Source organism: Rhagoletis pomonella, unplaced genomic scaffold, assembly GCF_013731165.1.
Source record: "Rhagoletis pomonella isolate Grant_MI unplaced genomic scaffold, Rhpom_1.0 Rhpom_scaffold_00004, whole genome shotgun sequence".
Lineage (NCBI taxonomy): Eukaryota > Metazoa > Arthropoda > Insecta > Diptera > Tephritidae > Rhagoletis > Rhagoletis pomonella.
The window spans coordinates 59,251,438-59,265,356 of record NW_023458558.1 but is presented as its reverse complement, the minus strand read 5'-3'; the positions used below and the strand labels follow the sequence as shown (position 1 = coordinate 59,265,356).

Sequence of the window (13,919 nt, the reverse complement as noted above, 5' to 3'; positions counted from 1 at the left end):
GTCTTCATCTTCGTCTTCGGCTTCGCTTCCACTCTGTTTGCAACCTAACTCTCAGCGGTTCTACCTTACTATCTTTTTATCATGGTTTCAATTTCGTTTGTTGTGGCAGTAAGTAGGCAATGCAATATAATTTTCGATGAATATTGTATATCTTGTTAATAACGGAGTTTATGTGGCCAACGCATGATAATCTTGTATTGATTCTAAAACCCAGGTTAGTTACCGCCTCTTCAAATTTAATATTTATTCCGTCAAGCAATATCGGTGACATAGAGCTAAGGTCATATTTTGAATGAGAAATAGCAATCGCCTTCGTCTTTGACGCATTTAATTTCAAATTTTTAGCACAGGACCAGCTAGAAATACGAGTGAGATCTTCATTAAGCCTTGCTATCAAATCTTCAACAAGGCCTATGGGCCTTCACAAGTAGATCTGCGTGTCATCAGCATAGAGATGAATGGATGAATTTTGGCAGCACTCAACAATATCATTATTAAACATGCAAAATAGAATGGGACCTAAAATAGAGCCTTGCGGCACCCCTGAAGTTGTCGGTTTTAGGCTTGAGTAGTTCTCACCACATTTGACTTGTTGCAGCCGGTTCGATAAGTAGCTTTTTATTAATTGAAAAGAAAAAGCCCCAAATTTATAATGGTAACGCAATTTTTGCAGGAATATGTTGTGATCAATACTATCAAAAGCTTTAGAGAAATCGAGCAACACTAACACTGTTAGATACTTTTTATCATAGGCAGGGCGAACGTCCTCAAAAATTTTAAGCATGGCAATTTTATGCATGATAATTTTGATGATGTTTTTTTTTGTTATTTCATTCGGGCTCGCTGAATCCGGCTACTTTTTCGTTGGCGGTACTCTATGAGCTGGAATACGTCGGTTTGTTGAAGAGTGCTCTCTTAGACCGGCCTTCCGTTGTGACTGCAACTTGTCGAGAAAAGCTTTCCTTGCTTTTTTGGGCGCACAATTTTTTTCTGCACATAACCTCCGGGGTGAACGACAGTACTCTGCGACGGAGTCTCTCTCTCACCACAAATCCAACACCGAATTTGCACTCCTATACATGGCAGTTGTAGTAGGCATCGCAAGGTCCCAGATATTGCATGCCTTGCTTCATCTAATACATTTCTTGGATGGCGGCGATGCCATCTTTTGTGCTTACGAGGATATCGACCACACGGGAAGATGCACCCTTCCCTTTAACGATGCGGACATTCCAAGTGGATGCCCTCAAATCGTAGTCCCTTAAACTTTTGCCGTGGTCGTCATCCAAAGAGGGGGAGGGGTCTCACCCCAGACTTTGTGTAGTTTTTTTTACTGGAAGTGGTTCTTCTTACTTATTTTAAACGTTTTCTTCATAAATTTAAAATATTATTTTATTTTCCCGCAGTATGGTCTTTATGGTGCGTTTATGGGATGTTTCGTTTACGTAGTACTTGGTACTTGCAAAGACAGCACGGTTGGCTCGACAGCCATTGCATCACTTATGGTTTTTCAGTTCGCCAAAGGTGTATGGCAACGCGCTGTGTTACTTACATTCCTTACTGGTATCATCGAAATTCTTATGGCATTCTTCCGATTAGGTTTCATCATTGAATTTGTTTCGGATCCCGTCAGTGCCGGTTTCACAAGTGCTGTTACACTGATCATATCCACAGCGCAGTTTAAAGATATTATTGGTATCAAAAATGCGAAAGGTACCACTTTTCTGGAGCGATGGATAAGCATGATTAACAGCATTGGGAGTATACGCTTAGCGGACACTATACTCGGATGTAGCTGTGTTGCTATTTTGCTGCTAATGCGCTTCATAGGACGCATTAAAGTCGGCCCGAAAACGGAACGCAAATGGTATCACAACTTCGTCACTAAGGTTTTGTGGTTTATTAGCGTATCACGAAACGCCACACTGGTTATGATATGCGCAGCACTGAGCATGTATTTGCAGCAGCAAGGTAAAAATTATTTCCGGCTGACAGGATTTATACCAGCGGGATTGCCTGAATTTCGTTTACCACCCTTCTCCATTGAAGCTGTACCGGCCAATGTCACTGCCGGCCAGTCAGCTGTAGAAGCTGAATCTTTCTTGGATATGGTGAATAATTTGGGTTACGGCCTGTTGATTGTGCCGCTCGTCGCAATGTTGGAGAATATCGCTGTATGTAAAGCGCTTTGTGAGTTGAACTATTTTTATATTCATCGCATAGTACGAAAATTCTTTGAATTTATTCTATAGCTAAGGGGCAGCCTATGGACGCATCACAGGAATTGCTTGCAATGGGTGTAGCGAACGTGGCAAATTCATTTTGTCAAGGTTATCGTGCCAATGGTGGTCTGGCACGTTCGGCTGTCAATAAAGCCAGTGGCGTTCGTACTCCGCTTGGCAATTTTTATATTGGCATAGTTGTAATGTTTGCTTTGGCTTATTTAACTGAGTTCTTCTACTACATCCCAAAGGCGGTTCTGGCTTCCATTATCATCTCAGCGGTGATCTTCCAACTGCAGTACCAGGTGATCATGCCAATGTGGCGTAGTAAACGTAAGTGCTGCAAAAATAGTTGATAAAAAAGTTCGTGATGCTAAACATATCGCATTATTTGTTTAATTTCTCTATTTTCTTCTCTATCCAGGTACCGATTTAATTCCTTATTTTGTTGCTTTGGTAGCTTGCTTGGTTATGCCGTTGGAGGTTGGCATCCTTTTAGGTATAGGTGTAAATTTATTATTTATTTTGTATCATTCAGCGCGTCCGAAAGTTCGTCTGGAGACATTGGAGGTACTTAAGTGAACCAAAAACCTTAATCTATGTTTGGTGCTTTGTGTGTTTATAATATGTTCTTGGTTTCTTTTCAGACTCATGATGGCATTAAATTTATCAAACTCACACCAGATCGCTGCCTCATCTTTCCCTCCGTCGAATTTGTGCGCAATATTGTATTGAAGTTTGGCAATAAAACTACACTTCCTGCAGTAATCGATTGCACCTATGTCTATGGTGCGGACTATACCGCTGCCAAAGTGATTTCTTCTCTAATTGAGGATTTTAAACTAAGAAATCAGAAGATTATTTTTTACAATTTAAAGCCGCATGTTGTGCAAATCTTTGAGGGATTAAACGTAAACTTGGTTTTGTGCTACAATACTGATGCACTTATGCAGGCGTTGAAGGATAATCAAAATGTTATGGCAACAAAAATTGTACCTTCCCTTCACAATGACGTAGAATCTGGGGTGGGGAGTAGTGTGGAAACACTGAATTCAACTGTTGTGTTTGACGCGCCGAGCACTGATAACTTAACAAAATTTTGCAAATGAGTGCGTGTGTTTCGAGATACATAGTTATTTTATCGAATTGTTGATATACTTTTGAAAACTAATAAACTAAGTTCCTACCTGTAATGGTCTAACAATCTTAACTTCCTCTGTTGTCTTTCTTTTTCTTATACATATACTTTTCTCTTTTTACTACCTAATCCACCTAAGTACAAACATCCGAATTTAATAAATTGTTAAATTAATAAATTTTATTAAGCATACATAAGTAGAAAAAGTGGCCACTCTTTAAAATGCTTTCAAAATAACTTAGAGCAAATGTGGAGATACTTTGATGCAACGTTTCAATTAACTAAGCTCAGTATGCATTTAACAAAATGGCAACCCTTTTTTTCAAAATATATTTAGGGATTTTTTAAATTTATTACTTTAGGCGCCTGTAGTCCAATGATTTATTTCAGCACTGGTGGCAACCCTCTACAAAAAGATTTCATAAATGAGGCTCATTTAGACCTCTATCGTTTGATACCCATATTAGAAATTCCATTTAATTTGAATTGACTTTGAATTTCTAAACAGGCGGTAACCCTCTTCAAGAACGTAAATAAATAATGTCCTCTTAAACTTTTTTTGATTGACACCTACATATGTATGTAGATATATATATATATATGTATATGTATTAAAGGGTTTTAATTATTCATATTCATTTAATTGCTTTTGAGCAAAAGGCAACCCTTTCAACAAATATTTTACAAGCAGAGATTTTTTAAACATCTATTTGACACCCGAATTAATATATTTCATTTAACTTGTTAACTGAATTGATTACTTTACTTATTTTGCACCACCCTAATGTACATAGTACATGCTCATTTTAGTCTTAAATTTTGTTTGATACTTCATTTGTTGGGTAAGTTTGGATACATTTTCACCAACATTCTTTTTGGATGTATTTGAATATTTCATATAAGCACTTAATGTGGAAATATAAAATTTGGAACCAAAGGGTATATGAATTGTTTAATTTTAGGTGGCTGTACGGTTATATTCCATTCAGATCCATATACATATGTATGTACGCATAGTTAAGTTAACTTAGGTAAGTTTCCTATTATTTTTCTACAACTCAAGGTTAATACGGCTGCAAATGGTATTTAAATTTTAAGCGATATGTACGTAAATTGCGTGTAAAGGCTAATTGAGATATTTTTGTCTTTTTGGGCATTCAAAATTAATAAGAAGGGGGCTAATTTTTTATGCCCGATCGAATTTAGCTCCGGTTTCGGCCCTGCCTCTCAAGACCAAAAATAAAAAAAAAACGAAAACTGAAAAGGGAACTATAAAAATAAACAAGAATGTGAGTTGATATAAAAGTGGTAAAATCATGCCAATTCTCAGGCCAGATACATATGTACATGTTTACCATATTTGAAATATATAATAACACTTCTATGTGCTATTCACCAGAGTTCGTTCACTTCTATTTCTCTTCACAGTAACATTGATCGCATTACTTATTTTAAACGCATAAGTACCATACCATATACATACATATATATTTGTGGGACAGATTTTATTACAGCTTATTTTTATGCAGATCTACATATTTCGTTCACATACTCTAGTTTTATTATAAAAGTGAATATTTAAAATACCATTGCCGGCATAAATTACTACCACACAGAGAGTGACTGGAATATGAATTATAAATATCGATAGCTTAGAGTGAAAAGTTGCTAAGTCCATATTTTCTAAAAGATTATATTTTGATGCGAGATGCCTGAGAAATTAAAGCTGTAACGGTATCTAAAAGATCATTCTCTATTTCTAGCCGTTTCTATTCAGTGATGTGCTAATTTGCTAAGTCTAAAATAATTACAGAAAATGTGATAACAAAGAATACAAAAATTTGTGGAATTTGGTCCATTTGGAGTTCATTTAATTTGGAATATTTTTGCAAAACAAATTTTACAAGAAAATAAGTGTGAAAAGTTTTTATTATTTTCTGTTAAATTTGAAAAAAGTTGACTTAGCAACTTTTAACTGTAAGCTAACGACCTTATATTTTTGTATGCATTCCCATTTATTAGCCACCAAACTATTTTTGCTAACACCTAAAACTATGCTTATGTTATTGTAAAACCGTACACCGCTGCCAAGTGCACTGTAGAAAATAGATTGGGTTTTTTTTTTACATATATGTGGACTTTTGACAAAGCTTTCTGTAGGTTAGAATTTAGAATAAAATGTGAGGAATTTCCATTCAAAAATTTTTAATTTTTATTAAAATTTCATTAAGATAACATTCTAAACTACTCCTAATGATTGGAAATAAAAATATCTTATAAGAACTCAATGAAGAGAGAATGACCTCACTCAATATAAATACTTTTGTCAAATGTCTACAGAGATGTATGCATGTCACATCCTGAAGATACCTATCTACATATTTTTTTAAATCTAGCGATTGATTTATGAGCAACTTTGAAAAATAATAATACCGAAATACAACATTCATTAGAACAATATATATGTACATATACATATATGTACATACCCTTGTGGTCACCCTGCAGGAAATTGTATTAGTTTGAAAGATATTTATAAACAACTTTATTTTCAATAATAACTAATTGAAATTCGCACTATTTTACCTGCAACATGGCCATGTCCTAGGAAGCAGTCAATTGCCTTTTCCTGCATGTATTTTCAACTACTTTAAAATGAGTTTAGCTTAAACAATTTCAAAGTCAGTATGTTTGTTTGAATACGATTTCTTTCTGGACTTCACAGATGCTTTTTCATACTTCCAAGACACAAAGCAAAAAAAGAGTATACAAATTCGAAGCATTTACTCATTGCGTTTGTTGTAAAGTAGTCTATCAATTAGTTGATTTAACAAAAAGCACTTCCGTATTTCTTTTGTCTATTTAATGTTTATAATTTTTTTTATAAAAGTCTGGGTCATTATATAACCAGCACCACATAAATCCACATTTCAAGCTTCATTCAAAAATTATAAAAATTCAATAAACTTTAATAATTACACCCGAAAATTTAAAACATTTTATTAAAAATTTTAAGAAAAAATTTTGGTATGCAGTTTTATAGCCCAATAAATGTTAGAACGTTTAAATGCAAGACTCTAGAAAATTGCGATGATTTTTAATAATTTTTTTGGCTGATGGTGTTGTGCATTTTCTTCCATATAAACATGCTCGACAATTTCGTTTGTATAGGAGAAAATTTCTAGCACCATCAGCAAAAGGGTTATAAAAATTCAACGCGATTTTCTAGCGTCTTGATATTTGCACTTTAACCTTCAAAAATTTAACGATCTAAAAAACTGCATAACTAAAATTTTTCTAAAATTTCTGAGTAAAAAGCTTAAAATTTTCGGCTGCAAAAGTTAAAGTTTGTTGAATATTCATAATCTTTGTACGATGTTTGAGATGTGCAGTTATGTGGCGCTGGTTAGGTAAAAAATATAAACATTAACTAAACAAAAGAAAAATAGCCAAAACTAGTCAAAATATCACTGAAAAACTGGTCTTTCAAATTATTGTTGCTTTTTCACAATAAGTTTTCATTAAAAAACGGCCTCAAGCTCAATAAAAATTGTCGAAAATACTTGTGTATTATTTTAATAAATTAAACTTTTGAACCGGTAGGAAAGGTTGCCTTTTTTTCGATTGCACAAAACTTAATTGCGATAAATTATTATGCACATCAATTGAAAGATGTTTTAGAGGGCTTTAATCCATAATTATTTTGGTTTAGGGTTGCCACATTTTTTAAAACCAATTTTTATCTTATTAATTTCAACCAAATTTTTTTAGTTAGACATACACAGTACATATATACTCAAAATATGTATTTTCTACCTGGTGGATAGTTAATTTTTATTAAGTTTGCTCCAAAATATTCTTTGTATACAATTCTGAGGTATCTACTGATGGGCCATTCAATTGTGACTGGTGGGACATTTTACTTTAGAATTTAATCAGTTTTGAATTATAACTATGCCGTCGAAGCTTACACAACAGCGAAAGACATTTTTTTAAGTATAACGATAACTTAAAAAAGAAGTATGTATAAAATTGCTTTAACCGAAATACCAAACGATTTCTTAGTTTTATATAAATAACTCTCATTTGAATGAATGTGACTGGTGGGACACTAAAAATAACTCTATTTTACCGTGGAAACACAATGCCGGCGAACGGCGAACTCACCACAGTGAAATTCCCGTTTTAAAAATTAGAACACCCGCAAGTATATTAAATTGAATCCAGCCAAATGCGAAGTTGCTCGGCGGTGTTTCGTGGCGATAGATTTATTTTTATCGCTCTGCTGGGTATGGCGGCAGTACATGCCAAAGGTGGCCGTACGTTTTTTTTGTTTTTTTTTTGCTTTCAAAGATTTAGAAGAGAACAACATATGACACGAATTATTTTTGTTGGCTGAAAAATAGAGTGATCGCTTCATTAAATCTGGCTTAAAATAATAATTCCCCCTTGCCTTATATTTTTAATTGTTATCATTTCATCATTTTTATAAGCGCGACGAAATGGTATCAGCTGTTTTCGCTACCGCTCTAATTCTGTTAAAGTAGGCGAAATAGCCGGGCGGGACGGTGAACGACGGCATCGCCCAATTCGACGAAATATGGGTGTGAATCAAATGGGATAAAAGAGGGTTGCCACATGTTAAAAAATTTCAATTCATCTAAATTCATCAGTTAATTAAAATATATATCACAATGTCAGACGAAGGAAATATAAGAAGGTTGAAGCTTGAAAATACTTTTGAATAGGGTTGCCACCTGTTTTAAAATTCGAATTTAATTAAGTTATATACAAGAAAGAGCGTAAAGAAATCTTTAGTTTCAACATTTAGAATGTTTAAAGAGGGTTGCCACGTGTTCAAAAAGTTACTTTCAAATTATTTAATAAGTTAAATGAATTATGTATTCATTAATTAAAAAATTAAATTCAGCTTAATTCCCCAGTTAATTGAAATATGCATCACAATGTTAGATAAAAGGGATTTAAGAAGGTTTTACTTTGAAAAGTATTTCCTCCTGTTTGAAAAGTCGAATTTAGTTAAGTATCAATCGAAAGAGATTTATGAAAGCTTTAGTTTGGAAATATCTTTGATTAGGCTTGCCACCTTATCTAAAAGTCATACGTATCCAATCATATGTATATATTATCCAGGAGGCACAATTGTGAAGGTCATCAGATTACCTCCATTATTTCGAATTTCAAATATGAGAGGTCAAAGTAAAGACCTTGGCCTGTAGATGTGCGGTAAGGTTTTAATTTTTGTAGTCAGATTTTTTTATCGGTAAAGGATGATTTGAAATTTGATTATATTAAAAACCAACACTTTTCGAGTCCTCTCTTCACTCAGAAACGGCTGTACGGATTTAGATGAAATATGCCACTCGGATCGCTTATAACTCTGACTAAGATTTGCAGTAGTTTGTAGCTTTTTTAAATGAAATTTTGGGCGTTTTAATGCCTTGGGGATTCACTAGTAATTTATAATTTCCAACCTAATTTATCGAAAAATCCGAGGCGTCTTTGAAAATCCGGGCCCGGGGGAAACACCTACCACCCTCTTCCCTCTAGACGAGCATGATTCCGATAGACCAACTTACAAAAGTGGATTAATAACGTCTTGGTATAACTGGGAAAAGTTGATAAAGTGAATGTCAAAATGAATGTATTAAGAACTTGCTTGAAATATCACTCATACGCCCCCACCGTCACAACTGATGGCATACTTATGTATGTAGCTTTTCATTTCTCAGCGCGACCTATAGTAATACTAACATTACTTTCCTAAGCCTTATAAAAGCTTCATAAATAACGGTATCTTTGTACTGTTGCTATTTTTCACGAAAGCAGTTGAAACGCACTGAGGTGTAAATCCATTAATCCAAATATCGATTAATCCGAATATTGATTAATCGAGCGCTTCTGATTCGATCCGGGAATCGATCCAAAGAATTAAATTCGGTATTCGACATTCGATTTTGAATTATCGAAATCGGTTCATGTAGTAAAAAATATTCCGACGAGTTGGCCATCTTCCTCCTTTTTGAATTCGGTCAAAAAGAGCAAAACATCATCTTAAGATTCACACACACACATCTTTAACCGCTTTTTGATTATAAATGCATATTTTCGTTCATTTAGTCGAAATCTTGAAATTATCTAAATACTGGAATAATGTTTTTTTTTTCTATTTGTTATTTACATATATAATTCAGGGATTTGAGTAATGATGCATTGGACGCTAGTTATTATTGACTATTATAGTTAGCTTATCTAAGCTATAAGTTTTTCGCCACGTGCCAAAAAATCGCTTTCATTACTTCCTGGAATTAATTGCCATTTATTTACCACCTGTTTTGATTGTCGCAATCAATCATACACATCCAATGTGCTTATCCATCAAAATATAAATCCATTACCGTCATAATAAATTCAGTAAGGGCAATAAATCCAAATACGTGAAATTTTAATTAGCTTTTAGCATTGACAAAATTTTTATGTTTACATACATATATACAATGTTTTGATGTACATCCATATGTATACGCAAATACGGCAGACTAAATATTTCGACCAGCACTCATCCATGTTGACATGCGTGTGTATATTTTAAAAGCAAGTGGATTTTGCATATGTACATTAGGATGGTTCAAAAGCAGTAAAGTTGGATTGTTCTATTTATATCGAAATAATATAACCTTGTTTTATTTATTGAATAAAAAAAATATATTTCGAGGTCCCTTTTATTCGAAAAAAAATTTCGTAGATATGTTTGAGAATCCTTGAAAACCTATATTTTTCAATCGGCAAACTCTGTAAGTTTTCAAGGGTCCCAAAAACCCCAAAAACCTGCAATGGGGGTACTCATTGAAGTCTCCTGAAGAGAAACAGCATTTACTGATTCTATACCATTTCTACGAAAAATAGTTTTTTCCCATATAAAATATGTAAATAGATGGCAAACTTTGAGCGACTTCAAAATATTTTTTTTTAATAAAATGAAAGTATTTTTTATTAATAAAAACAAAGGGTTGTATATTTTTTCGGCGTATGTAGAAAAATCCTAAAAAATTCCGAGTTCCTTATTCTCATGCATTTTTCCCGGACCACTCTAATGTACATACACACTTACCTAGTAAACACCTTTCATGCAATGTTTTACCCAAGAAAGTATTTTCGCACCTACATAATATTTAATAAATACAAATTATCATCAGTATAGCGAATTTGGAAACCCACACAATGATCATCGATACCAAAAAAAATGCTGGTAAACTTCCAACGGATAAAATACTTTGTATCAGCCATACGTGCGAATTGCAGATGCAGTTCTCTTTCGATGAGTCCGAGTAGACAGCTTCGGATTCATCAAAAGATGCTCCGGCTTTAGCTTTAGCCCTCTCATTCCGTGTATGTTCCTTTGGCTGTGAACCCAGATGAGAGAGATGTCTATTAACTAGGCCATAGAGCTTAACGCACATTTGCAATCTCAGAGTGTTTTAGATTTTGCAACCGGTGCTGCAAGTGGCAGAAGTGCCGCTTGGCTATCTGAGAAAATGTATGCTTTTCGTACTTCTACATAGTTTCTCCTAAGGCTTTCGAGGCCCTTTCGAATCCCAGTTCTACTCGCTTGGAAGATGCTAGTAAAATTAGCTAGTCGAAACGAGAGAGAGACATTCAAAGTTTCAGGGAATACCCGCGCACCCACACCGCAGTCCATTTTGGACCCGTCGGTATAGATTTCAGTGGAATTCTCCTCGACTATTCTGCCTCTACTCCAATCCCGTCTAGAAGGAAACATCACTCAAATTTTTTCCTGAAATCTGTCGGAGCAGGTATATAATCTGATTTTTCCTCTGATTCGATAAGCTTTTGAGTTAATGCAGGATCACATTAGGCGCATCAGATGGACCCGACTTGATGGTTCCTGTAGCACCTGCACAAGCTGATTTTAGTATACTACGTTATATTGTTTTTCTAGTGCCGGTCACCAAACTAACGCCGCGTACGTTAGTATTGGTCACATGATAGCCGTGTACATCCAGAGGACAAGCTTTGGATTTAATACCCAGTTCTTACTGAATGTTCTTTTGCATGTATAATAAGCAATGTAGGCTCTCTCAATGCGGCTCTCAATATTTGTATTCCAGCTTAGTTTGGTGCCTAATATGACACCCAAGATATTTCGCCTCGGAGGACAATGTGAATAAAAGTAGGTACGTATTTGAAAAAATTCAGTTAACTTGAATTTAGCACAATATCAGAAACTGTTTATTAATTTTTTGGTACTACTGTAAAACCCGCTAAAGTACCTCACGAAAATGTCAGCTTTTTTAGGTACTTACGTACGGGTTGGATACTTAGTAGAACCCGCATAAGTACCTCGATGTGGGTACTTAAGCGAACATAATTATTAATGTAGTTAATCTTCTTGTTAACTTACATAAATAAGTACTTGAATGAAACATGAGTAATTGATTACACATATTTATACATACATACAGTGTTGGACCAATTTCGGACCAATTAAAAATTATGGCGTTTGCGTTTATTTATTAATTTTTAAGATTTTTCAATTAAAACACAGTTCATTTCCTAACAAATACCATTTAAACCTAAGCTTATACATACATAAATAATATAAAAAAGTTGCTAATAATTCAGATCCCGTTCATTATGCCGTTCCTGCCCGTTGCTTCACAACGGCATTCGCGCTCAAGCCGCTTCACAGCTCATCACTTTCGCCACTTCACACCTCCTCTTCATTATGATGACACCTTCGTTTTTGCTCGAGTGAACAGCCGTCTATTGCAACAGCAGTATTCAGACCCGCAATTTACAATTATAGCTTGATTGCCAATAATTCACAGCTTGGAATTTTCATCTTTGCCAGACAATTCACGTTCCAAGTGATCGACATCGTATATAACGATCAGTCCCTTATTGAGGTCTTCGAAAACCTGTGCGACTCGACGTTGCAGATTGTAAAAGTAGAGTTTTTGGTTACGCGTCTCGAAATCTTTAATTAACATCGAAACCACCTTGGCGGCGGTGAAATCAGCACCATAAATGTAGGTGCAATCAATGACTACGGGTACCGTCGATTTGCGCCCTTGCTTGTTGATCACATTGCGCACAAACTCTACAGAGGGAAAGATCAGACATCGATCGGGGGTGAGCATGAGGTATCTAATGCCAGTTGAGGTCTATGTGGTGGGAAAAGAGTAAATTAATAATGTGTTTAATTGCAGGCGTATCTACATAAATAATAATACATAATAAGAGTTTAAAGAATAACTTACACATAAATTTTCGATACGCAGTTTTGGTCTCGCTGCACTGTACAATATGAAAACGATATTGATGCCAATGCCAACCAATATGCCAACCTGTATGGGCAATACAATACAAGCTATGAAGGCTCCAAGGCCAGGAATGAGATCAGTTTCTGGAAGGTAAAATAATTAAATTATTAGCAAAGTAGGGAAATGAACGATTTAGATGAGTTATACATATTTTTAATAGGAAATCTTTTAGTTTATGCCTCCCTAGTTTAAATAGGTAAGACAAATGCGCACACTTATTTTTTCGTCCCGCTAGATTCTCTATTCAGCCCACTTTATGCCGGCTGAAGACCTGGTAGGCAATGCTGCGCTAGCGTATTTCTTTATCAAATTGTCTTTTTTATACAGGGGTAAGCGCTCGAAGTGTTACAAATTTATAAATTTTATAGTTTTGTATTTTTTTTTTTGTCTTTTTTTTACTTACAAACATCAGATCATCAAAAAAATTACAAATTTAAAAAAAAAATGCATTACAGTTATATTCAGCCAATTTTTGGGGCGGATAATAGCATCGAGTCTACCCGGGAATGCTTCACAGGCTGCACGAATGTGGTCTTGTGATATTTTACTGCAGTGGCAGTGTTTTTTCTAAAAAGCGTTGAATTTCGCGAGCTTTTAATTTTTAATTTTGGCTTGTCACGTTTGAGACTGACTTGTACGTAAATAAAGGGAGCAATTTTCATTTTATTCTATTTTAATAGAAGGTACGTTACTTTTAAGTAAAACCAAACAAAGGCCGACTTCGTTGTTTACCTGTTTTTCGTAGTCTATATTTTTATGTGGTTATTCGTTTAATTTTTTTTGAATGAAGGCTATCTAATATAATTTAGAAGATATTTGTAATTTTCATTTGTTTATATAAACTTTTTTAGAGTAAAGTGCGGAGAAAATAGCAATTTTGGAGAAAATCGATTCTCCTGTTGCTGAAATGAAATTGGTACTGGCAAATTTTAGCTTTTGCATTTCATAAAAATATATATACTTTAATAATACATTTTGAGGCAGTCTTTTTTTTGAGCATTCTGCATTTAAACCTAAGATATTTTTCTTCCAGATGCAAGTTAAATTGTTAAAATACCTTTATTCGTCCAGAAGTTATGATTTTTTCGAAAAATGTCAAAAGGTCCCATAGTGGGACGCCCAAATAGCGCAATTATTATATCTATAGTCAATTACACTGGTCTACAAGGGTTTTGCGAATAAGACGGGACCTGGTGT

At 34.6% G+C, this 13,919-nt stretch overlaps 3 protein-coding genes across 5 annotated transcripts in view; all 3 read left to right on the top strand.

Annotated features, from left to right (window-relative positions):
- Positions 1 to 3,331, top strand: part of LOC118736737 (sodium-independent sulfate anion transporter-like) — a 74,218-nt gene extending 70,887 nt beyond the window's left edge. Inside the window, exons 3-6 of the mRNA XM_036466752.1 lie at positions 1,407 to 2,190; positions 2,253 to 2,555; positions 2,647 to 2,792; positions 2,870 to 3,331. Coding sequence (XP_036322645.1) covers positions 1,407 to 2,190; positions 2,253 to 2,555; positions 2,647 to 2,792; positions 2,870 to 3,331 — 1,695 coding nt within the window. The remainder of the gene's footprint in view (positions 1 to 1,406; positions 2,191 to 2,252; positions 2,556 to 2,646; positions 2,793 to 2,869) is intronic.
- Positions 1 to 13,919, top strand: part of LOC118737886 (phosphoribosyl pyrophosphate synthase-associated protein 2) — a 145,754-nt gene that overhangs the window by 92,688 nt on the left and 39,147 nt on the right. The window lies entirely within an intron of this gene.
- The window catches only part of LOC118736735 (sodium-independent sulfate anion transporter-like), an 11,096-nt gene continuing 9,726 nt past the window's right edge, over positions 12,550 to 13,919 (top strand). The window contains exons 1-2 of the mRNA XM_036466751.1: positions 12,550 to 12,570; positions 12,681 to 12,812. Coding sequence (XP_036322644.1) covers positions 12,550 to 12,570; positions 12,681 to 12,812 — 153 coding nt within the window. The remainder of the gene's footprint in view (positions 12,571 to 12,680; positions 12,813 to 13,919) is intronic.